The 23311-nt window shown below is 37.3% G+C and overlaps 1 protein-coding gene across 9 annotated transcripts in view; it reads right to left on the bottom strand.

Moving 5' to 3' along the window:
* The window catches only part of HS2ST1 (heparan sulfate 2-O-sulfotransferase 1), a 104765-nt gene extending 81533 nt beyond the window's left edge, over nt 1-23232 (bottom strand). For 2 of the 9 annotated variants that reach the window (XM_087889895.1, XM_087889896.1), the window contains exon 1: nt 22454-22994. Coding sequence is in view for 3 of the 9 variants with exons in the window: in XM_034437150.3 (XP_034293041.1) it covers nt 22454-22577 (124 nt within the window). In the remaining 6 variants the exon portion in view is untranslated. Of the gene's footprint in view, nt 1-9843; nt 11436-22453 lie in introns of those variants that run through there. The other 7 variants (XM_087889898.1, XM_087889901.1, XM_034437150.3 and 4 more) reach the window with 6 other exon arrangements.
* Between the last annotated feature and the right edge of the window lie 79 nt (nt 23233-23311).

The following is a 23311-nucleotide window of genomic DNA, read 5'->3' as shown; positions in this document are numbered from 1 at the left end:
ATATTTAAGATACTACTCTATGATGTAAGAGGTAGTAAATGATCATCAATATTAGTATGGTAGGTACTGATAACCTGATCTTGCATGAATGTGTCTAATCTCATTTTAAATCATTCAAACCAGCTGCAATTACTGTAACTGCTGGTAACAAATTCCATACATTAATCAAATACTTTGTAAAGTATTATGTTCTTCTGCATATGGATTTTATATTGGATTACAATCACATTAAAGTGACCCAGATATGCAAAGAAAACAAAGGAGCAATATGCTTGCTCAGCAGCTATAGTTCAAAACAGATTTCACTTTGACCCATACAACTTGCTGAGCTGTGCAAAATAATGCATTTACTGTATAAGCCAGGGATTGAGATATCATGTGCCTTAGGATATTCTAGAACAGCCCAAAAGTAGAATTAAGGCCATTTAAGAGATGGCATGCCATGTTGTTTTGCTGAAGCTTTGACAATTAGGCAAATAGCAAAAGATAATGAATTCAACAATAATATAAGGGTTGGCAAAGCTTATGGAAAGTCATACACACATAACTGCATTATATATAAAAAAATATAAAATATTAAGGTTGTGCATAGAAATGGTCAGTGCTGAGCCTCTGCTTTCTGGAAGTATTTTTTTGACATTCAGGAAATAAAGCAGATATATTCCATGTTCCATGTATGAATCTTTTGAGTTTCTCTCCCAGTGAATCCAGGATCTGATTTGAAGAGAAAAGAAATTATATATTTTTTATTTTATGTGCTTCCTTTATTAAATTTCTGTTAAAATATAGCTCTAACATCCTTGCAAAAATGGCTGAACGAATTCAACATGAATGATATGACTGTGGGACAGCATTTTTATAATATTCCTTAATACAAATCTGAAAAATAGTGTCTATAACCATACATTTTTAACACACTGTTTGTGTTGTGCCTACAATGCACATACATTCCAGTCACGAAGGCTGAAAAAGGCCCAAGGTCTATAGTCAAATAATATTTCCTTAACAATCAGGAGAATTATAAGGAATTAGAGGAAACATATAGGTATTCACAAAAATGTTTAAGATCCCCTTGCAAATAGCATCCTATTCTTATTAATGCCTGACATATATTTTGCCAAGCCCCTTCAGAACAAGATTTTCCAGAAATAGAGAAAAATTCAATTAAAAATTATATTTTCACGATTTTTAATTTCAGTGATCAAACGAGAATGCACACAAATAACCAAGTACTATGATAAAACTTGTTTTTATAGTTAGATGTATACTAACTGCATGCTTCCTTCTCAAAGGCTCAAGGTAGTATACACAGTGCTGTCTCACAGTTTTCCATCGCATCCTGGCTAGTAGACTGACTAAGAGATTCAAAATCATCCAGAAAGGTTTCTGAATCCTAGTCTTTGCCAGCACACTATGCTGGCTCTTTATATTACCATCATCTGATGGAAGAAGAGAGGAAGGTTTGCTAATTATGCACTTATAATTGGTGACATAATTGTTGGCACAATTCTTTGGCAGATGAGAACCACTAGAGCAAACTTTAAAATCGGGGGGGGGGAGGAGGAGAGAAAGAGAGAGAGACTTCAAGTCAGCCTTGATTCCTGGCAGCTGCCTGGACAAGTCCCTGCCCTTTTCTTGCCAACATTTTCAAAAGTGGTTTGCCAAAGGCTGAAAGAGACTGGCACACAGTTACCCAGTTGGCTTTCTGCTAATTCCTAAACTAGAGGTCGATGTCTTCTGGTTCTTAGCCTGGTGCCTTTAGCCACGAAACCAAGCTACAGTAATTAGGAGAGGACAAAGTGTGAGCGTCAATGTTTTGGCTGTTTGCTACAGTAATTAGGGAAACAAACATCCAAAACACTGAAGGTCAATCTGTCCATCAGAGCTTTAGCTTTCACAACCTACAGTATACACATTCCCATACTCCAGCCATTTTTTTCTGTATTCACTATTTATGAACTGACACTGCAAACTGAATTAAAGCTGGAAAGTAGTTCAGTGCACGCATTTCTTCTATCTTAATCTTTCCGAATTTAGAATGAATGTCCCTGATCTTCAATTGTTATAGTAGTTCCTATAAAGAGGACTGTTTCCCCACAAATCTGCCTCAAATGTACTTTGTGGCACTAGCAATGAATTTATTTCTGTACTTGATTTGCTATGTTTTGCCTTCTACCAGCATTTAGAAAGCGCAAAAAAAATTCAACTCCACTAAAGACTTTCACTAGCAGAACAAGGATTTTTTTAGGATGTAAGTATTCTTGTTTTATTCTCAAATATGTAATATAAATTACTAACAGACTAGCTTGATCAAGGAAACTGAGCTTCCAATAGTTTTGCTAGTACACAAGACTTCATCTACTTAAATAATCTCATATAAAGCTAAATCCAAAGGGAATCATACCAAATATTCATTCTATGTTTTCCAGTCTTGAAAAGACATCTGAAGCAGAAATATTATAAACTAGTTTGAGCCATTAAAGAAAAGTCTAGGGGCAAAATGCAATAAATAAAATAAAAATACCCCCTGTAGATGTTTTGGATACGGAAAATACCAAGTTGGGAGATACTGCTTATTAATTTAATGTTACTGTTTTGAATTCACCATGTATGGGTGTTAGATTTTAAATCACAGAATGGATTAATAAACATTTAAAATATTTTTAAATTTTGTTTAGAAGCTGTACTAAAGACACTCAATAATCAAAAGCAGCTAAAGTCATATATCTTTATTTAAAAGGCTTGGAAGTTGTTTTCTGGATAGACGGATAGATATATACAGTTGCTCATAAATTGTGTCCACTGAAATACTATTTATGTTTCAATATATCTGGTTTATACTTCAACATAAGGTATAAATTTTGATATGCCCCACTTTCTCAAAAATATCACATACTACATTTCACATTGAGTCCTCTTGTATCAAAAAAATACATTTTTTTATTGTTAAGTTTCTCACTCACTGAGCAAATGAAAGTAAATGCTACATTATACATTATAGCAAACTATGATCAGACGGTGATTCAAAGTATATTCATAAACTGCAAGCTGGTCCTAACTTTACAAAAATAGTATACTGAACTAATTTTCAAAAAAACAGTGAATTTATTTCTTTTCCTTAATGTTCCATCATCCCTAATTAGTTTATGTAATTTTAAATGCCATCTGGAAAAACAGCACACCAAATGTATTTGCATAGCAAATTGGAGTTTGATTTTTGGATGTAACTGTAATCTTTACTGAAAATTACATACTGGTAATGTTTACCTTTTAAAATTCATTCTCATTCAAAATCTGCATCTAATAAAAAATACCCAAATACACCCTAACACTCCCATTTACTTGCATACAAGTTGTTCTCCACTTACGACCAGTTGCTTAGCAACCATTCAAAATTACAGAAACTTCCAAGGGCTACTCACAACTCAGATTCAATGTTTCAACAGCTGCCTTCCCCTGCAATCATGTGATCACATTTCGGTGCTCAGCAACTGGCCCAGATTTACAGCCATTTGCAGCATCACATGGTCAATTTACAAAGTTTTCTGCAAGAAACTGATGTTTAGTTCTGATTTCCAGCAAAAAAAAAAAAATCCACACTCATTGAGGACAATAGATTCACTTAATAATCTCCATGTTCCCTTAATGACCACAGTGATTCACTTAATGACCGCCGCAAAAAGATTGTAAAATTGGGTCACATGGTCACCCACTTAATGATTGGCATGACTTACAACCATAATTCCAGGCTAAAGGACGGTCATAGGTCGAGGACTACCTATACACTGGTACAAAATCATTATATCAACTAACATGTCACTATTTGTATATAATCTTTACACACTCCCACAGGCAAATACACAACAGTTGACAGTCCATTTGATCTAATAATTAAGGCACCAGGCTAGAAAGCTGGACACTATGATTTCAACTCTAGACTTAGCCCTGAAAGCCAGTTGGCTAACCATGGGCCAGTCACTCTCAGTCCAACTCCCAACTCACCTCACAGGACTGTTATTGTGAGGGAAATGGGAGGAGGAAGTTATGTTGGATATGTTCACTGCCTTATTTGTAAAAATAATAAATGTGGGATATATAAATAAATAGCAATAGGGAGCATATTTCATTCTTTTATGCAGGTCAATCCTGGCAATGTAATTACATTAATTATATTAAGTGCTATCGCATTCAAGTGGTAATAATTAGACAAAGTTGATCAAAATCACACTATACCACTTTTTTATTCAATTATTATTCAGTTTTGACACACGACTATTGAAGACAAAAGAAGACTACACAATTCTGCTCTTGAAGGTAACATCTGGTATGTGAAAGTGCTCCAAAGCACCAGCTGCAGAAGAAATTCAAAGAAAAATGCAATCCTAGCTTCTCTATTGTGGGTATCCAGGAATATTAACTATAATTAATTAGGATTAACTTTTTTCATTTGGTATACAAACACAAAATAGTTTATTGGTTGCAATTCAGAGGCACAAATTATTAAACATAAACTCCATTCATGTATAAAAAGATATGGAACAATCTGTATTTTGCTACGGCATCTGATACAGATCTGCTGGGACAAAGATACAGGCTATTTTGACTAGGGCCAAATTAGCCAACAATTTAATAAGGAACTGGCATATTACATTGGCTTTTGTGACAAAACTGGTACAAAAAAAAAGAATTACTGGAGTAGGCATTTTAATAAATCTTTTGGTCTACAAACTGAACAGTTCGCCAAGACCTCCAGCAATTGCAAGTGATCCGTGAAAAGAAAAGAAAAATTGGCTAGACATTCCAAGAGACAGAAAAGGCATACAAAAGATATTCCCACTTAAGAAGACTATTGTTACAAGAGGTACAAATTTAAAATATTACAATATTCTTTCCCTCCAGAGAGTCTCTGTTATTGATTTTGTTTTGTCTGTAGACCTGAATGATTACACTTTCATATACTCATATTCCTTCTTTAAAGATGGGCTACATTGATCTGAAACTATACAGTGGAAACTGGTCATATTCTAAATAGTATAAGCAATGTTATTACCTTTCCAATTTGCAGGAATGGCTGATAAAATGTTTTTTAACTCTTGGTGGATGGAGCAATGCTACCAGCAGTTGAATTAATGCAAACTGCATCCAAATAAGTTCAGTTACATTTATCTATACTGATATAACAAAACCAATTATACCAATCATTAAATTATGCCTATTAAATGTCCTGGGTAGCATACACAACAAATAAATATTAGAAAATAAGTGACAACAGTTTAATGGCATAAATTTAGAACTGTTTATGTTACTGAACAATTCAATAAAAAGTAAAAACATAATCCATTTTTTACTCTTTATTTTTTACATATTTACTAGCTGGACGCCCAAGCTTCGCTACGAAACTATGTGCTCGGGCTTGATAAATTGCCACTTAAAGCCTGAAACTTAATGTAGAATGTTTAACTCCGTAGCAACCCAGCGTATTAATATAAGACAACTGGCAGTTGGAACAGAGGGTGAGTGGGAGTAGAATGTCCCAGCCCACAGGCCGGATAAATCACGCGCTAGCCATGCCCACACCCGGTTTAGTGAAGGGGTAGCATCTGAGTGTGTTAATATAAGGCAACTGGCAGTTGGGACAGAGTTCCTTTCAGATGGGGAGCAGGAGTAGAACATCTAACTCCTTAGCATCAGAGCGTGTGAATATAATACTGTATATGAAATACTAATGAGCTGATGGTCATTTCAAAAAATCGTTTCTTAGCAAGCACCTCCAAGCCAAGAGGAACATACGTGCCAAATTTCAAGCTTGTAGGCTTTACCGTTCTGGAGATTTCATGATGAGAGAGTGGTATTTGGCTTTTATAGAGAGAGAGATAAGTCTCTGTAGATATCTTCTATATTCACACTATCTTGTTGACCTTACAACCTTGTAAAAATTCAATTCTAAGCCATTTTTAAAAAGATATTTTACACCCTTACATTCTGGTCAACTATTTAATTAAAAACATTACCAAATATGGAGGAAAAAAACTGAAAAGCAGAAAAAATAAAACAAACACCAATTTTCAGAAAGTAATAGGCAAAAAAAAAATCATTTCTTTTGGGAATGTCTAGCTTTGGGATAAACTATAATACTTCCAGACTTAACATTCCACTCTAAAGCTTTGCCGTCTTAATTTTTTCTGTTATTATCTGCATGTCTCTTCACTTACAAATACATAATGGATTTATTGAACGCCTAATAATGCAGAGGTAGGAACACGGAAGCCTCCCAATGCTGCTGAACTACAACTTCCTGAATCACTTACTACTGGCCATACCAGCTAAAGCTACTAGAAACTACTTCAGCAACAAATGACAGTAATACCAATTGCCTACACAAGAACCAAGTCTGGAGTGTCCGTAATGCACTGAAAAATAGCAGGGCACTACCAGTAGTTGCAACTAATGTTAAAGATAATATAGAACATAATGGATCACCTCTTAATTGAGCGTAACCCCCCAAATATCATCAAGGCAACATTACAGCAATTTATTCCTAACATTTCCATTTGTTGATCTTTACTGATTTGGTTTATTTGAAGGAAAATCAAATATAATGATATGATTCTGCTCCTTGTTTATTTCTTCAGTTGTGGAGCTTGTTTGACTGATTGTTATCAACTAATCTGTTTTACACAGTAACTGCATACTAAGCATCCAGGCAGAGTTTCTTTGCCAGTTCTGTATTTTTATACATTGAAAATATACAAAGAAAATAACCTGCCCTCTCTTGAATGTTTTGGCTGAGATAGACAATCTATGTAGTGCATGTGACTTGCAGCATTGCAGTTGCAGTTCCTTCAAAATCTTGAGGTTGCCACTGAAAGCTACTGTAGTGAAAAAATGGCTTATTTGGAGCAATGTGATTTTAATTTGATTTAGGAACAGTTTTTAGAATCCTGAATGTAGTGTAAGGCTTTAATGAAGAAAACTGCTTCTACATTTACACCCCCAAATGAAATGGTTGAATATTTTCATTATATCACTAAAATGTTCCATATGATCTGCCAGCTGGTCAGGATGCTAAATTATGTCAACAAAACTAAAAGTTACTCAGCCCTAACTGAATCTATCATATATTTTTCAAATTTTTGGTGGAAGGGAGAAAAGCAACTTAAGTACATTTTCTGTACAAACACACACACAATGCTCTCAATGTAGGTACTTGGACTATGACTACTATAAATGACACTTGTTACATGATTATGTATATGAAGCTTGTTCCATATTAATTCACAATACTTATCTAGGACCATTGGGTGAACTCTAGATTACATATTTAATTTTTAAATTTGCCGTTCACTGGAAAATACTGTTTTATTAAAACAGTATTTAATCTGATCACTAATGTTTCCCAACTTTTATACTTGTGCAAGCAACAACTACTAATAACTAATTCAAATACCACTTGTGAATCACCATCTAAAAAAACCCGATAATTTAAAAAGTCAAAAGAAATATTGTACACTTTTTACACTGGGATCATTATCAAGTGACTGCTTACTCTCAAACAAAAATAGTACAAAGTGGGCTGACACTTGATGATTCAACTGCTGGTTCATCAGCAATCCAATCTACTATTTTATTATTAAGAAAGGAGCATTTTTGTTTTGTTTTTAAACTACTGTGAACAGGTCACTGAAAATTCTTGCCACAACAGACTATTTGCCCTTTGCATTTTATAAATTTTAAAAGTGAATCAAAATAAAATGTATGATTTAGCCAATCTTTCCAGTATCTACTTAGCATCTGTAAAAGAAAAGAATAAAATAAATGTAATTATTCATCTATTTCAAAGGTCATGTTTACTTCACTCACTTCTGCGAAAAATTAAAAAAAAAATATGTAGGAGATTTGAATATTAACTGGGACAAGGCCCAATTCAAGTTAACCAGCTGATTCATCAACTCAAAGTCATAAGATAAAGTGTTCACGATTTATGCTTATAAGTAACAAATACATAAAATAAAAATGAAATTGTTTCACAGACAAAATTTACAATATATCTCCTCATGAAAGCTGCCATTTAAGAATTTTTGTTATGACATTTTTGGAGCCAATTATATCTAGTTGTATGTGTCTGCCAACCAAATTGACATCACTGGAAGGTTAAGCTAAAATTATCACTTTCCCTGCCACATTTGTTTGGCAGGAATAAGGGATCCTATTTAAGATACATTTAGAAGGTGTGTTGTGTAATGGGTGAGGACGAGAGAAAAACAAGGATAACTCCCAGTGCACAATAAGTAGCCTGTTCAGATGAGCCATTTTAGTATTAGGGAAAGATAATGATTCTAATATTCTCTTTAAATGTATTTTAAAATCTATATCTGCAAATCCAATAGCTACTGAATACATAGTTGAAACTTTTCATTGTTTTCTCTAATATAAACTGAATTATATTCATGTATTGCTAGTCTTGATCTTTTTTCTAAACATTCCTTGAATTGCAAGTTCTCACTTCGGGGAAGAAATGGAAAACTGAAGATGGTGTCACTAAAGGCAGAATCAAATAGGATAAGGAAAGGACTTGCGATTGCCCACAAATGTTTCAGACAGAGGAAACTATAAGACAGAAGTCTCCTACAGGTTTAAAGCTCTAGAAGAGGCAACAGGCATTTTGGTCAACCACAGTCATCACCTTTGAAAGGACATTGGGTTCACATACTTCCTTTTCTAATCACTTTCAGAAATTGCTTGTTAACTGCTTTTCAGCTACCAATATTAGGAACCTTTGAATCGAAGTCTGAAAACATCAGATGAGTTTCCTTTAATCTTTAGTGAAAGAAGTTTTAAATACAATTTTAAGGATTATACACAAAGAGGTGATTTGAACTTTGATTTTGGAAAATTAGTAGGAGGAGAAGAAGGCTTCAGTCTAACCACTAATACAGAAGTAAAACATGTTAACATTGGCCTTATTAAAGGATATTTTTGAACAATGGAGCCAGAAGTTAATTTTAAGAATGTCTGCCTAAACACACTGTGTTTAACAGATGTTATGGAATAGGAACAAATTTTACTGGACAAGATTGAGACTGATCAGAAACTAGACTTAAAAAGGACAAGCTTTATGAATAATACGGAAAAAGATGCTACACCAGATATACAAAAGAAACCGGCTGATGTTTTAATAATTAAAAGGGTTATACAAATAACAAACCAAGAAAGTAACCTAATTTTTTGTAACCTAACAAATAACAAACCAAGAAAGTAACCTAATCTTTAAAGAATTTTGTAAGAAGAGACAAACAAAAAAATAAAAACAAATTACGTTATGATATTAACAGGTTTAAAGATCAAGATCGTTTTTTAAAAAAATTAAACAGATAGCTATTATCATAATGCAACCTCTGCTCAGGAAATGAAAATAACCACCACCACACCACCCAGAAAAGTTATCTCCTCCGCTGGATCAAGTCACTACTTCCACACTATATCTGGAGTATATCTGCAGTGTGTGCTGGTTCCTACCAAGAAAGAAGAAACCTATTTAGTTAATGTAAAAGATAAAAGAACCTGGGATGGGAATATTGAGTAGTTTTGAGAAATCAAGAATGCATTCTTGAAAGCAGAAAAGCTAAGGCTAACTCAAAGCTCTAGTACACCATATCAAATATATTAATACTGTTTATTTAAAGTTTGTTTTGCAAAACAGCACAATTCAAATCCCGTATGACAGTTCAAATATAATTTGTGCAAAAATATTTATTTTAATATGTGCAGTATTTAAAATAAAAAGAAACATACATTAGGGTTTTGAAACAATAAGCAATAAATGGAAAATGGACGTTGGCTTACCTGAATGTCCCTTTTCTTGGCGATGCGAAGCAAATCAATGGTGAGGGTTCTCTCATACTTGGTTGATTGGGACTGAGTGTAGTGTGTCTTTAAATTTTCTTGTCCGACCACGTCTCCTTGGCTTCGTTGATCTCCAGTTATTTTTCGAAGACGTCCATGGAAGACGTGACCTAAGGAGAAACACAAACAACTTCCCGGGAGGTCCCCCAGGCAGCCTGAGTGGTGGGTTGAATTGCTTCGCATCGCCAAGAAAAGGGACGTTCAGGTAAGCCAACATCCATTTTCCATTGCGATGCTATGCAATTCAATGGTGGGATATGCCCAAGCACAGAGTCAATGGGAGGGAGGCTGGCTGGATCCCGGGATGCCAGGAGAGTGGACAGACTGAAGTACCCTACACCCAAAGGAGGCAATAGCTTGCGAATCACCCTTGGAAGAAGAGGGATGGGGGGGGGAAAGGCATAAAGAAGCCCCGGAGGCCACGGGCAGCATAGGGCCTTGATGGCCTCGGCCCCCCTGCAAGGAAACCTCGTGACAAACCTGGGCAGTTGAGCATTGTCCAGTTGGGCAAAGAGATCGACCAACGGTTGACCAAACCTGTGGACCATGTCCTGAAATAGAGCTGGATGTAGTCTCCACTCTGACGGATCCAACTGTTTCCAGCTGAGCCAGTCCGCCCTGATGTTGGATGCCCCCGAGATGTGTTCCGCCCATAGCGATAACAGGTGAGTCTCTGCCCAGTCCAGTAATGATTCTGCCTCCCTCATCAGCAAGCATGAGTGCCCCCTCCCGATTTATGTGGGCCTTTGTGGACATGTTGTCAGTTAAGACCAGAACATGACGGTGGAGTGTGTTGGAAATGTACCAGAGCGAGATGTACTGCTCTCAGCTCTAGGAAATTGATATTGTCTAGGCAGTCTGTGTGTGACCAAAGTCCCTGAACTACCTGTCTCTAGATGGGCTCCCCAGCTGGAGAGACTCGCATCCGTTGTGACTACGACTCGGTTGGGTTCGTGGAACACATTCCCTTTCGACAGAGCCCCCGATGCCCACCTTTGGAGGGATGCACGTACCTGAACAGGAAGGGATACCTTGGTCGTGGATGAGCCGCGTCCCATTCTTGGCCAATGCATCAGTGAAGAGGGCTTGGAAATCAAATTGAGGAGGCCAACCCAGCCCCTCCTGTGGGCAGAGTCCTGCAGCAGTTGGGGTAAAGGTCGCTGATGGTCCTGGTCTACTAGAGGTAGGAACCCCTTGGGAAGTTCCATGGATGTCCCCATGGGAAATAGGAACTGGTACTTGAGAAACTTGTGGAGAAAGTTCAGGACCTTGAAGGTCCAGACTGGTGACTTATAGTTGGTGTCTCCCTAGCAACTGGGAGAGCCTCCACCCCTTCCTGGACTTTCTTTTGTGCCTTTGAAAATTGTCTCTCCAAGGCCTTATGTCTTCTGTTCTTCCTTATTAGTAGTGGAAGAAGTAGAGTTAGGCCTGCTGGAAGCAGCCACTTTGGTGCAGAGGTTGGACTTTGACCTAGAAGGCAGCGGCTTAGAACCTTTCTTGGTGGCCTTCTTGGGTCTGGGAGGAACAGGAGCCTGTTCGGAATCAGAGGAAAATTCTTGGTCAGCCATGTTTAATAAAGATCCTTGTCAGACCCTGCAAAGCTGACAGGCAGTGACAGAAAAAAATATTTTAAAACATCTAAATATGCTGCCAACAGACTTAAGTAAGATGTGCAGCCACACGGTGTCAAAGTCACTTCTATAGTTGAAGGCCTCGCCAAAGAAAGCCCCACAAGTCAGGCAGGAACAAAAGGATCCCTAAAATGGCTGCCGGCTCACAAAATGGCGCCCAAATTGGCGCGCAGCTCAAACGCCTCAGTCATTCCTCCACTACTCACAATCGATGAATTGTCCTTTGGTGAGTCTGGCGATCCAAGCGCAAGAGACAAGCTGCCCCTTAAAGCGCTGCGAGGCGATCCAAGTTGACAGAGTGTGACTCGGAGTCCCGAGCAGGTACTCTGTAGCCGCCCAGGATAAGAGGGAGCAAATGGCGGCGGTGGGAAATCCAGCGGACCAGAAATCCTGCTCACACACTGGCGGCCGATCAATCAGCCTTACAGGCTGTCTGGAGGTCCTATTGAAGGAAAACTCCGATCGCTGCTCAAAATTAGATCAATTTGATGGGGCAGTCAAGCCGGATCCCCAGCCACACGCCCACACCAGCAGCGGGAGACTGGCTGCAGCCGCAGCAGTCTCCGTTCACTCCGTTTCGCTCCCTCAACCTAACCAAAAAAAAAAAAAATTGCCTATATACACTATATACTCTATATAATATAACCATATACAAAATATACACAATATTAATACTAAGTATACTAACAGAAAACAAATAGTGAGGATAGCTAAAACACACATCCCTTTACCTCAGAATGAGAGAAATAACTGGAGATCAACAAAGCCAAGGAGGCATGGCCAGACAAGAAAATTTAAAGACACACTACACTGAGTCCCAATCAACCAAGTATGAGAACCCTCACCATTGAATTGCATAGCATCGCAATGGAAAATGACTTTGACAGTCAGAAGCAGACCGAAATTTTTAATGAACTATCTTGCACAAATAAAATGCTTGGCATGACCAGAAGAGGTTATAACATTAGCCCTTTGCAGTAAGCCAGGTCAGAAAAACAGATTCTTCAAGGTCTACTTGTACTTTATTGTTGAAATTCTGACAGATTCTATCTCCCCACTCATATAATAAGGACAAATAGAAGGGATAATTTTGAGGGTTTTGTTTAGGTAATGGCTTTGAAAACCTTCTTCAAGGCCATCTCCCCATAGTCTACATACGAACATTATTGTTTCAGAACTCAATTATGTCTTAGGTTTAAACAGTCAGAAGAAATAAAATCCATCATACTGTAAAATGCCATCCCTATTCAAAGATGGCAACTGCTTAAAAAGGAAAAGTACAAATTGTTTGGCTAAAACAATCCATTATAGAAATGTCAAATGTAAACAATAACAAAATATTCCACATAACTTCTAAATCATAAATTAAATTTATAAACTAGAAATTCTAAATCTGTTTTAGACACAAGTCACATTAACTTATAGAAGCCTGAGAATATATTTTGTAAATCCAGTAGAAAATATCTACAGTTCAGTTTTCTGTATATTAGCATTAAATTCTTCATGATTGATTTACTTAAAAAATGCATTGGAAAATATTTTCTACTTTAGTAAGGCTTCTCAAAGACCCATATTCTTACACAGTAATTTTACTGAAAGTGAACCAATATGTAAATAAAATATATTAGGAAGGTTATTGTTACTATTCTTCCATTTCAAAAGAAATGAAACAAACATGCATTTAATGGACTTACACATCAAAGACTGAACTAAAGAATTACTCAAGAATTTGGGAAATAAACTTGTACTCCCTCAAATTAAAAAAAAAGAGAAGTCATTTGATTATCTACAGGGTATTAAATACAGGATATTTGGATACTTACCTGTATTCCCACTCTATGTATGTTTGCATTGTCAAGGCAGTTATGCAATTTTATAACATAGTGCCAGGTCACCAAAATATAAAGATATAAAGAATCCCTATCCGTTCATACTACCAAAATATAGGTGAAATAGGAGTTAACTTTCAAGTCAGGTTTTTAAAAGGGTTTTTTTGCTTTTTATCAAAACATTAGAATATCTAGGTTAATATTGCTTACTTATATTCCCAACAGCTGTAAACTGTAAATATAAGGCTCAGAAACATTTATCGCTGCTTATACATTTACAGTATTCTAGTTTATAAGAACAGCAATAGACATCTCAGAAAATTATTGTATCTGTATTTACTATCAATTCATTAAAATGTACTTAAGTAATTGAAATTAGATATATTCTCTAAATTAAAATTAGGAAAAAAAGTATGTGATTCTGAATAGAATTCTTTAGTAATTCTATTTTTTAATAAACTTAAAAGTTGTTTAAAATACATCTCCAACTAATAATTTCACAAGGTAAGAGTTAGGTTAAGAGCATACATACTGTGATGGCCACAGGTTTTAAAATGGGGGATGAAGGGGTTGCTACCGGGCAGTTGAAGTCCTGTTCCTTTTTATATACTTGCAATGCATGTGACACACATTTTTTAAAAGGTGGGGTTTGATTATATGATCACACCTACTATTTTGAAGCCAGTGACTATCACTGCCTTGCTTTAGGCAGCAATTAAATACCGTATTTTTTTGTGTATAAGATGCACTTTTTCACCACCAAAAAGTGGGTGGAAATGTCTGTGTGTCTTATACAGCAAATGTTGCGGAAGCCCTGCCCACCCGCCGGCCCCCACCCTTCAGCCTCTGCCTCCCAGCAATTTACCTCCTTGCAGCAAACAGCAAACAGCCTGGTCAGCTTCAGCACAAGCAGCTGATTGGCGGTTGGATCAGCCTCCTAGAATACCGCCTATCAGCTGTTCCAGGCTGCGGGGATTGTCACCGCCCATCACTGCTGCCACCTATCACCGCCTCCGTCTCCCCATTTTTGGCCTCCCAAATCCCGTTTTTGGCCCATTCCAGGTGGTGGGGATTGTTTCCGGACACCTAGCTTCATGCTCTTAGTGGACAGTATTTTTTGAGAAATTATAATAGAGCCTTTTCCAATAGCAAAAATGTTTGTGAAACCAAAAATTATGTATCTTTCATCATTTTTTTTTATTTTAGATTGGTCAATGTTACTTTCAATTTACTACCCAACAAAAACATTTTTATTTTGAAAAAGTAAACATGAAATATCACTGAACTTTAGTAACACTTCTATAGATATTCCAAAAATTACAGATATGCTATTATATTCCATGCTGACAAACTTTTTGAAAATACAAAATTGTTTTCAGTAGAAATTGAACCTAACTCAAAGTGGTTAGTACTAATGGATTGCCCATATTGAAAAATAGTTTATCACATGATCAATATATACAATTGCTATATTTTGAAAAAATGAGAATTTCAAGTGTTTTAAAATACATTACACTTGAATCAAAGTCTCTTATAAAACTTTATTGATGTTTTTGTCATAATGATGGATTTCAACAGGTAAATTGAGACTATAAAAAAGAACTTCATTTCAAAATAACATCCTATAATATAAATAATAATGTAAGGAACAGAATACTATTGGGAGTTAATATAAACTTTACACCACTCTCCCCAAACAAAGGAAGCAAGTAAAATTGCTTTATAAGTTTAGTTAATACTCAAAAATGCAAGCTTGGCTATCAAGTCTGAGACAACATTTTAAAGGCATTCTGCAACGCTTCCCCTCACCTCCCCAATATGTTTATGATTCTCTAGGGATTACAATCCACACTATATGAATTTCTGCAATAATAACCAAGATTTAAAGTATTAAGATGAGGAACACCACACAATCTTCTAAATTTTGTTGATGAAGTTGTGAAAAAATACCTGACAAGCTAAAACAAGACAGCATGAACTAATTTCCATATTTCAACAGAAAACAATTTGTATTATTTCAATTGTAATTAGCTATGAAGCAATAGCTTTTTTTTAATTTCCACCTTTTTTAATCGGAAAAAAATCACTTCCACATTATGGAATCTCCCCATCATTTTGTTGTGGCCCCGCCCTCTGAGCCTATCTCATCGGAGGAAGAAGGCTCCGAACATGAGGGAGAGGAGTCAGCCAGGCCTCCCTCTCCAGGCCCCTCCCCTCTGGCACTGTCTCAGGTGCCGGCCAAGGGAGAGGAGATTAGCCAGGAGTCTCTGATGAGAGCGAGGAAGGAGAGCCGTCGTTCCTGGATGCACGCCAACGAAGGCGTGATAAACGGTTGAAGCAGTTAAGGAGGCGTGCTAGGGATTAGAACTGAGTCACTGGACCACACCCCAGAGACTATATAAGAGAGGGTGGTGGCTGGTAAAACTCCGTGACGAACAAAAACTAACTCTGGCTAGTCACTTGAACAACGTCTGAAGCTGCCGAAGGGATATTGTTTTGCTGGACTATTTGCAATGCGTATGTAATTTTATGTTATCTGTTGCAGTAAAGCTCTTGGCAGACAGTGCTTATATTGTTGTCAAGTTTGAGATAACGACCTGTGTGCGTGCCAAGTACTTTCTTAACCCTCGGCTGGCTGTGTTTGTGTGTGTGTGTAGACGGGGACAGATCACATTTTTCATAATAAGCTTCAACAAAACAACCACTATCAACATGACAAGCTTCCTAAATTTGATCAGAATAGAGGAACTGGGAACCTGGCATACATTTGATATTACTCCATCTAATCTTTGAATATTACTATCAAGCCTTCTACAATTTATCACCACTGAAACTTCACAGATCTGAAGCTACATACAGTAAACCACCTGTGAATGCAAAATTCCTAAAGACCTCCAAATATTTGTTAAGCAGTTTCAACAGAGAGCTTCCTAGATTATCTGATGACTAGAAACTTTCTATCCAGCAATTACAATGTTAAGCTAATGACTGCTTCATAAATTAAGTACACATCAACATGTCTTATGAGATGCACATTAAAATAAATACAAATGTCACATTTACTGTAATGAGGGTTCTAACTATACTCCAAGTTTTATGTGAACATATGAAGCATCTCCAAATCAATCTTCAGATTGGGTTATCACCTAAGCCACTGCTAAGTAGCCAATTTTTAAGCCATGTATGCGCTGCAAGGATAAAGATAGTTAAGTACATACCATACTAGTGTGTGTAAGTATATACGAATATGCTATAATGCTCTTGAACACTTCTAAATATCAATTATGCTGTTCCTCTTCAGCTGAAACAGTAGCACATAATGCGTTATGGTTAGTTAACTAAGACAAATCACAAACTATATCTTCACAATGTACACTTTAAACCACTATTGAAAGCTCAGTCAATTAGCTACTGAGGGGTATTCCTAGTGTATGACATCTACAATTCTTAACAACTTGGGATAAGTTGTTAATAGGTCTGTATCAAGGAAGGCGCTTCCTAAGATAGCCAAAGGAAGTCCTACCGTATGTGTCCTGACAAGTTATTCTCAAGTCTACATTCTCTGCCATGCCACCTGTCTCAGAGTGTTCACCTATTCAAATCTGTGGACAATCTACCATTATAACTTTCAGGCAGGCCTTCCGTGTAAAAATAACATAGAGGTTATTCTTTCTTCATCTTTTTGATGCCTATTAAAAGGCTATAAGGATCTAAAGGGAGAAAAACAGGTTAAGACAGAAGTAGCTGAGGATTCAGAAACTGACTGCCTCTTAAGTTAAAATCAATTTTAGTTGTAAGCAGGGTTGTACCAGGAAGAGGTGCTATACAGTCTAGGGATGGCTCCTGGACTCTTGGTGGAATAGCAGCTCCATGCTGCAGCTAAGAGCAACTTTGCTCAGCTTTGACTAGTACATCAGGTGGAGCAGAAGATAATGGAGCTTATCAGTTCATGTCTGAGCTAGTGTAGGTGTCTCAAATGAGACTGACGTTAAAATTTCAATTAGGGCAAAGTTCAGCAACCTGTCCATTAATCAGAAAAAGTGGGTAACATATAACACCTAAATTATGGAAGCCACATGGATTGTCAGTTTGTTTTGAATGCAATTCAAGGTATTGGTGATCAACATCATGTCCCTAACATGGTTATGGATTAGGCCAATCAGTCGTTTTATTTTAATCACTAACCAACAAAAGGGTCAGACTAGAAACTTTGCACCACAAAAATAGGTTTGCTATCCCTACATGTTTATGACAAATTGACGCTTGAAGGCATTTTCTGCAGGCGCTCAACTACAGAACATCCTCCACAAAGATGGAAGAACCACAGTTTCACTTTCAATATTTAAATACCTTTTAAAAAACATGGTCTTTTAAAGGTATTGGGGCAAGAATGGATAATGTACCTGAATCTAGCTGTTTTGATATTGTACAATACTATGCTTTAATTATTGTATTATTGATACTGAGTATATTTATTACTTAATATATTTCACACAGTGATTACTTGATAGTTATTGTTATGCTATGTATTACATATTGTCGCTGGAAATGCTCAGTTAGATAACAGAAGCAGCATAAAAACATACCTAGTACCCAACTGTTTAAGATTTACTAAGTTTCAATTGCCATGCAAAGGGAATATAAAATGTAACCAAAATATAACTGCATTAAGAAAAAAAATTAAGAGAAAATTATAACAGAACCCCATATTGTAAAAGAATATAGAACTGACACTTATTTTCAACTTTTGCCTAAATTCTTAAAATCTAATGTTTACAGTTAAACAAATGTGCACACTTCTCCAATTGCCATTTCCTAGATTTATCATTATCAAAAATACATGTGCAATTGGGTGAATGCAAAAAATGGCTCTCTTTATAGAGTGCTTTCTAATGAGATTAAATTAGGAATGTTAAGAAAACTAATCACAGCATGTAAAGCAATTTCATTTTCACTGACATAGGTGGATTTGTTAGACTAAATTACAGTACATGTATTAAGGACTATCATTTCCATTTGTTATACAATGTAGGAATTTCATTTTTGCTACATGCCAATTAATTCACATTTCAATGCACTTTGAGGGATTTGGTTATATTTAGAAGTAAAAAATTGCTGGCATGCATTATTATAGATTGCTACTAAATCAGAGTGTATCTAAAACTGCTGTTAGGTCACCAATTGTTTCCAAAACCTTATGCTGTCAAAGATAAAATCATATATTAGTGTTCACTCAAACGTCAAATAAATTTTCATTATCTAACTTTATCTGAAATTTCATCACAAAAAGTGTGATCCTATATATTGCTAGGTTTTATAATGCTCAAAATTATTAATTAAACAGAAGAATTCCTATCATACTGTACTAAAATCATATTTATATTAATTCAAGGAAGCTATTTTTCAGAAACAAAAACATTTTATTTAAATTAATATGAAATTACTTGTTTGTTGAAAATGGTACAATAGTAATAACATCTTAGACTTTAATATAATAAACTCCAATTTTTAAATCAATTATTGACAATCTAACCTTCCTTACACATCAACCAATACTATAATTAACAATTAATCCTAGGAATTAAAGATGATGAGTTATTTACTAGGCAAGACTCTCCATTATATATCATGAAATATTTTAAAAAGTATCCCAGACCAAGATAGATCAATAGGTTATGATCACACATACATGCTTCCACTAGTGGAATGAACACCATAAGAGGATTGACTTCTGCTCAGATGGACTAAATCAGGGCTGCCAAACTGGGGACCCAGAGGCCGGATGTGTCACGCACCGGCCACGCCCACCCCAGTTCCACAAAGACAACAAACATCGCGATACATCACGATTCATCACATGATGTTTGACTAAGTGGTATAGGTCAAAAAGTTTTTTAAAAGCTGTAATTTCAGCTGTGCGAGCTAAAATCTACTCACATGAAATTGGATCTAGTGTAGTGTAGTTCAAGTAATCAAAACTTGATTTAATTTTAAACCATAAAAAATTAATATGGTTCTGTTGACTCATAAAGCTCTAATAAACGTTCTGTTTACCATTTTGTGAACAAGTAAAAATAGAGAAAAATCTCTGTCTTTGCAGATCAAGGATTATAGCTTGAAGCAGTGGATTCAAGTTTGTTCTTATCAGAATATTCCATAAGCAGAGTGTCAGCCAAACATTCCAACTAATAAAAAAAAGAGGGAAAATTATTTTCATCAATTTCCCTCTGTAATGTCTGTACTATCCTTAAGCTGTTATAGAACATCCCTAAATCCTGTGGAACAGATTTTCAGGGGGCAGAGAAACCTGGAAAGGAGGAGAAATGGTGGAAGGAAACTGGCCTCTTACATCAGCAGAAATGTTTTATCAGGCAGTGCTGCAATGGATAATAGATCCAAGCTGCATTACTTTATATTTAACATGCATTTATTGGGCTTCCTCGAGGTCTTACCCTGTCCCATATACAATGCTACCATCTAGGAAATGGTATTTACCACATATACAGAACCACTCACCCAGTACATATCCATTTTTCCATATGCTTTCCAACTATCCAGAGTTACACAGTAGGTTTATTTCTCAGATTGCAAATTATTCTACCAACATTTAATATTTCTACCCAATAGATAGAAGCCCTTTTCTAAAAAGCATTTAAGATTGTAGCCCTACGCAGTCTTACATAAGGGGAGTTCCTGTGAGCTCAGTGGTCCATTTACATAAATGTGAATAGGATTGCAAACATGAATAGGATTGCCCTATCAAAATGTAATCCTGCACTTGCCTAAATCACATCAAACAAAAGTCCATTAATTTCAGATCCCATTCCCTTCTGTATATAGTTCTGTGCAAAAAATGCAATTGAGTTGCATAATATTAAAAATGTGAAATGCTGCATAACACCTATACAAACATATTAGATCAGAAAATATGAATCACATTTTCACTTTTCACACTTAAAGAATGAAAGGTTTTAGCTAGGTTATTTTTACATATGTGCACGCACATACACACAAACGGTGTATGTGTGTAGAAGTAAGTATGGTTACAAAGTACGTTCTAGTATACAGGTTTACTTCTCAGTGAAAAAGTATCAAGAGAATCCCAAGGCTCTGAGCTAGATTGGGAAGGTGACAGCCACACTGATGACAACAGTTGCAAGCTATAGACATACTGTTGCCAAGAAAATGACAGAAACATATCAAAAAAGTCATCACGAGTTATGTTCCACTTGAAAGAAAATTTACTTTTTTCTAGTTAACAGAGTTGCTTCTAGACATTATGAACAATATTAAAGGACCTGTATTAATGATCTAGAAGATAAATAATACAAATTGCTTTCCTTTTTATTTTTTACAGCATTACTACAAAATCAGGATCTCATTATGTTTAGGGTAAGCATGAGGGTCGCCCCCCCATTTTAAGATTAGAAGTATGAAAACCAAAGTTCTTTCTCCACAATTAGAATGTATGAATATAATGAAGTGACACTGGTAGATGGAATGTTTTATTTTTGTCACTTTTATTATTTTCATAAATAACTCAAGGCAGCAAACATGGCTAATACTCTTCCACTTACTCACAACACCAACTCTGTGAATGACTGGCCCAAACTCACCCAGCTGACTTTCATGGCTAAGGCAGGGGTAGAATTCAGAATCTCCAGGTTTCTAGCCTGGTGTCTTAACCATTACACCAAACTGCCATCGTTTTTATTGGTTTTGTATGGCACATACTGGAAAGTAGAAATACACAACCCTGTTCTAATTCCTACCATATCAAAAGGTAGGAATTTTAATTTTAATTTTTGCTCTTTGATAGAATAAGTTTTAGAATAAATTGATTTTATGCAAACATGCTTAAGAACCATAATGTGCATTGTGTGTTTATCAAGCACACATCCTAATTGGCTGGAATTTATTGTGTGACAATCAATCATGGCTTTTCGGTAAGCCACATTTTAAAAAGTAATTTTTAGCATATTTATTTATTTATTTAGCGCATGGCTGGTCACACACAATATTAAAACACTTCATTTTTACACGTTAAAACAATTAAAACAATTAGAAAAAGAGCAGTAAGAAAACCTAAGAGGAAAACAGAAATAACATTTCAGAGTTTAATGTCGAGTTTGGAGATCCAGTCAGTAGCTGTCGTCCTTACGTTGTCGTTTTAGCATAAAAAGACCCTGAACTCCTTCGTTATTGTATGGCATCTTATATACAGAACAGATACAGACTGCTAAAGCTTATAATCATTTACTATCATGCATAGCTAAGCAATTCAACAAAGTTTGCCAACAAAGTGTAGCTAAACTTTAAAGAATACAATTATACAAACTGAAGTTTAAGTCTCTGAGCTAGCGGTCTCCCTAATAATTTACACAATTATTAGGGAGATGGCAACAGTTATGAAATACATGCACCACAAGCAGCAGCAAACATTTCATAACCAATACACACTGTTCATTAAAAGTGCTTGTCTGCCTCTCTTCCTTCACACTTCTCTGCTTCAAAGTTTGAACTCTAAACTGAAAAGGGGCATTTCAAATATTTCATTTGGAGGCTGGAGAAAACTTCAGACCTAAGAAAACTTCCTCATCTGTTGTTTTAGCTAAACGTGTTTTGTTCACCTTTTTTATTTCTTTGGGATTCATACCCCGAGAGGATCTATGTAATAGATTAAAACCCGGGGCCGGTGCAACTGCTTGTAGAACTGAGTCATTTTCTTATGGGGGGGTGGGGGTGGGGGCAGGGTTTGTCGGGGAATCACGCTAACAAAACCGAATTATTTCATTTATAGAGATGTGACAGGACCCCCTCCCCCCAGGGCTTTTCGACCCTCTTTCCCAATCGCTCTCCAAAGCTTCTCCAGATCAGTCTCCCTTCCCCAGCCAACACCCGTGACCCCCATCCTCGCCGTCTTAGTAGTCCTGCTATAAAATAAAAGGAGTTTTGTTTCCCCACCCCGACACACTTCTGACAATCACATTCACACACACACATATACAACCACGACTTTCAGACGGCACCATCTGCCGCCTCCCATACGGCCCCCTAAGCCAGCATTACTTTCCCACGGCCGAGGCTTACCGAGCTTCCCGCGGGATTCCTCCAGTTTCTGAATCTGATTCTCCAGGAAAAGGACGGACACCCCGAACGCCATCACCGCCAAGAGCTGCAATTTAGGCGGCAACATAATCCGGAGCAGCCCCATCGGCGGCTGCAGCGGCAGCAGCAGCAGCCGCCACCGCCGCCACCTGAGCGCCGCCGCCGCCGCCTCCCTGGTTTCACACGTCCGCCCGGAGATCACGACATCACGCGGGGCGCTGACAGGGGGAGGCCGGGCGGTGGTGGTGGTCGGGGAACAGCCTCTGCGGGAGACAAAAACGGCGGCCGCAAAACGAGCGAGGGAAAGCCCGGAGCCGGCGAGAGCTCGCGGTGGGGGCGAGAAAACCAAAAACCAACCCTGGGCTTCTCACATTCCTCGCGACAAAGCCTCGCGACGGCACACGCCCACCCGACCACCAACCGCCTCAGATAACGGCTCAGTCCGTCGGCCCCGCTCCTCACACGGTCCCAGGCACGCGCCCGGCCACCCCAGCCACCAATTTGCGTGCGCTGCTCAGCAACCGAACGCCCGCCCTTACTCACGCCCCTTTCGCTTACCTCCCCTCCCTCACCGACCAGCCAGAATACAGGTCCCGCCCCAGACTCTAAAGGCCATTGGCTACCGCTCCCCTTGTCCTTCTTCGGTTGGTTTATGCATCCCATCCGCCCGCCTACCGAAGCTTCCTCACGTAACTGGAAAGGAACTGAACCGACACCCCTCCTTATCCCCTTTTTACCTACTGATTGGACAACGTTGTCCCGTAGGCCTAGCGACTTTCCCTTAGGGTATTGGATGCGGCGGTAAAGGAGAATGCTAATGTTCCGCTAGGCCATTGGTCT

This window comes from Pantherophis guttatus, chromosome 3 (genome assembly GCF_059756535.1).
Source record: "Pantherophis guttatus breed Tessera chromosome 3, ASM5975653v1, whole genome shotgun sequence".
NCBI classification, from domain to species: Eukaryota; Metazoa; Chordata; class Lepidosauria; order Squamata; family Colubridae; genus Pantherophis; species Pantherophis guttatus.
The sequence above is the reverse complement of the archived record's forward strand: the minus strand, read 5'-3'. Positions and strand labels throughout refer to the sequence as shown.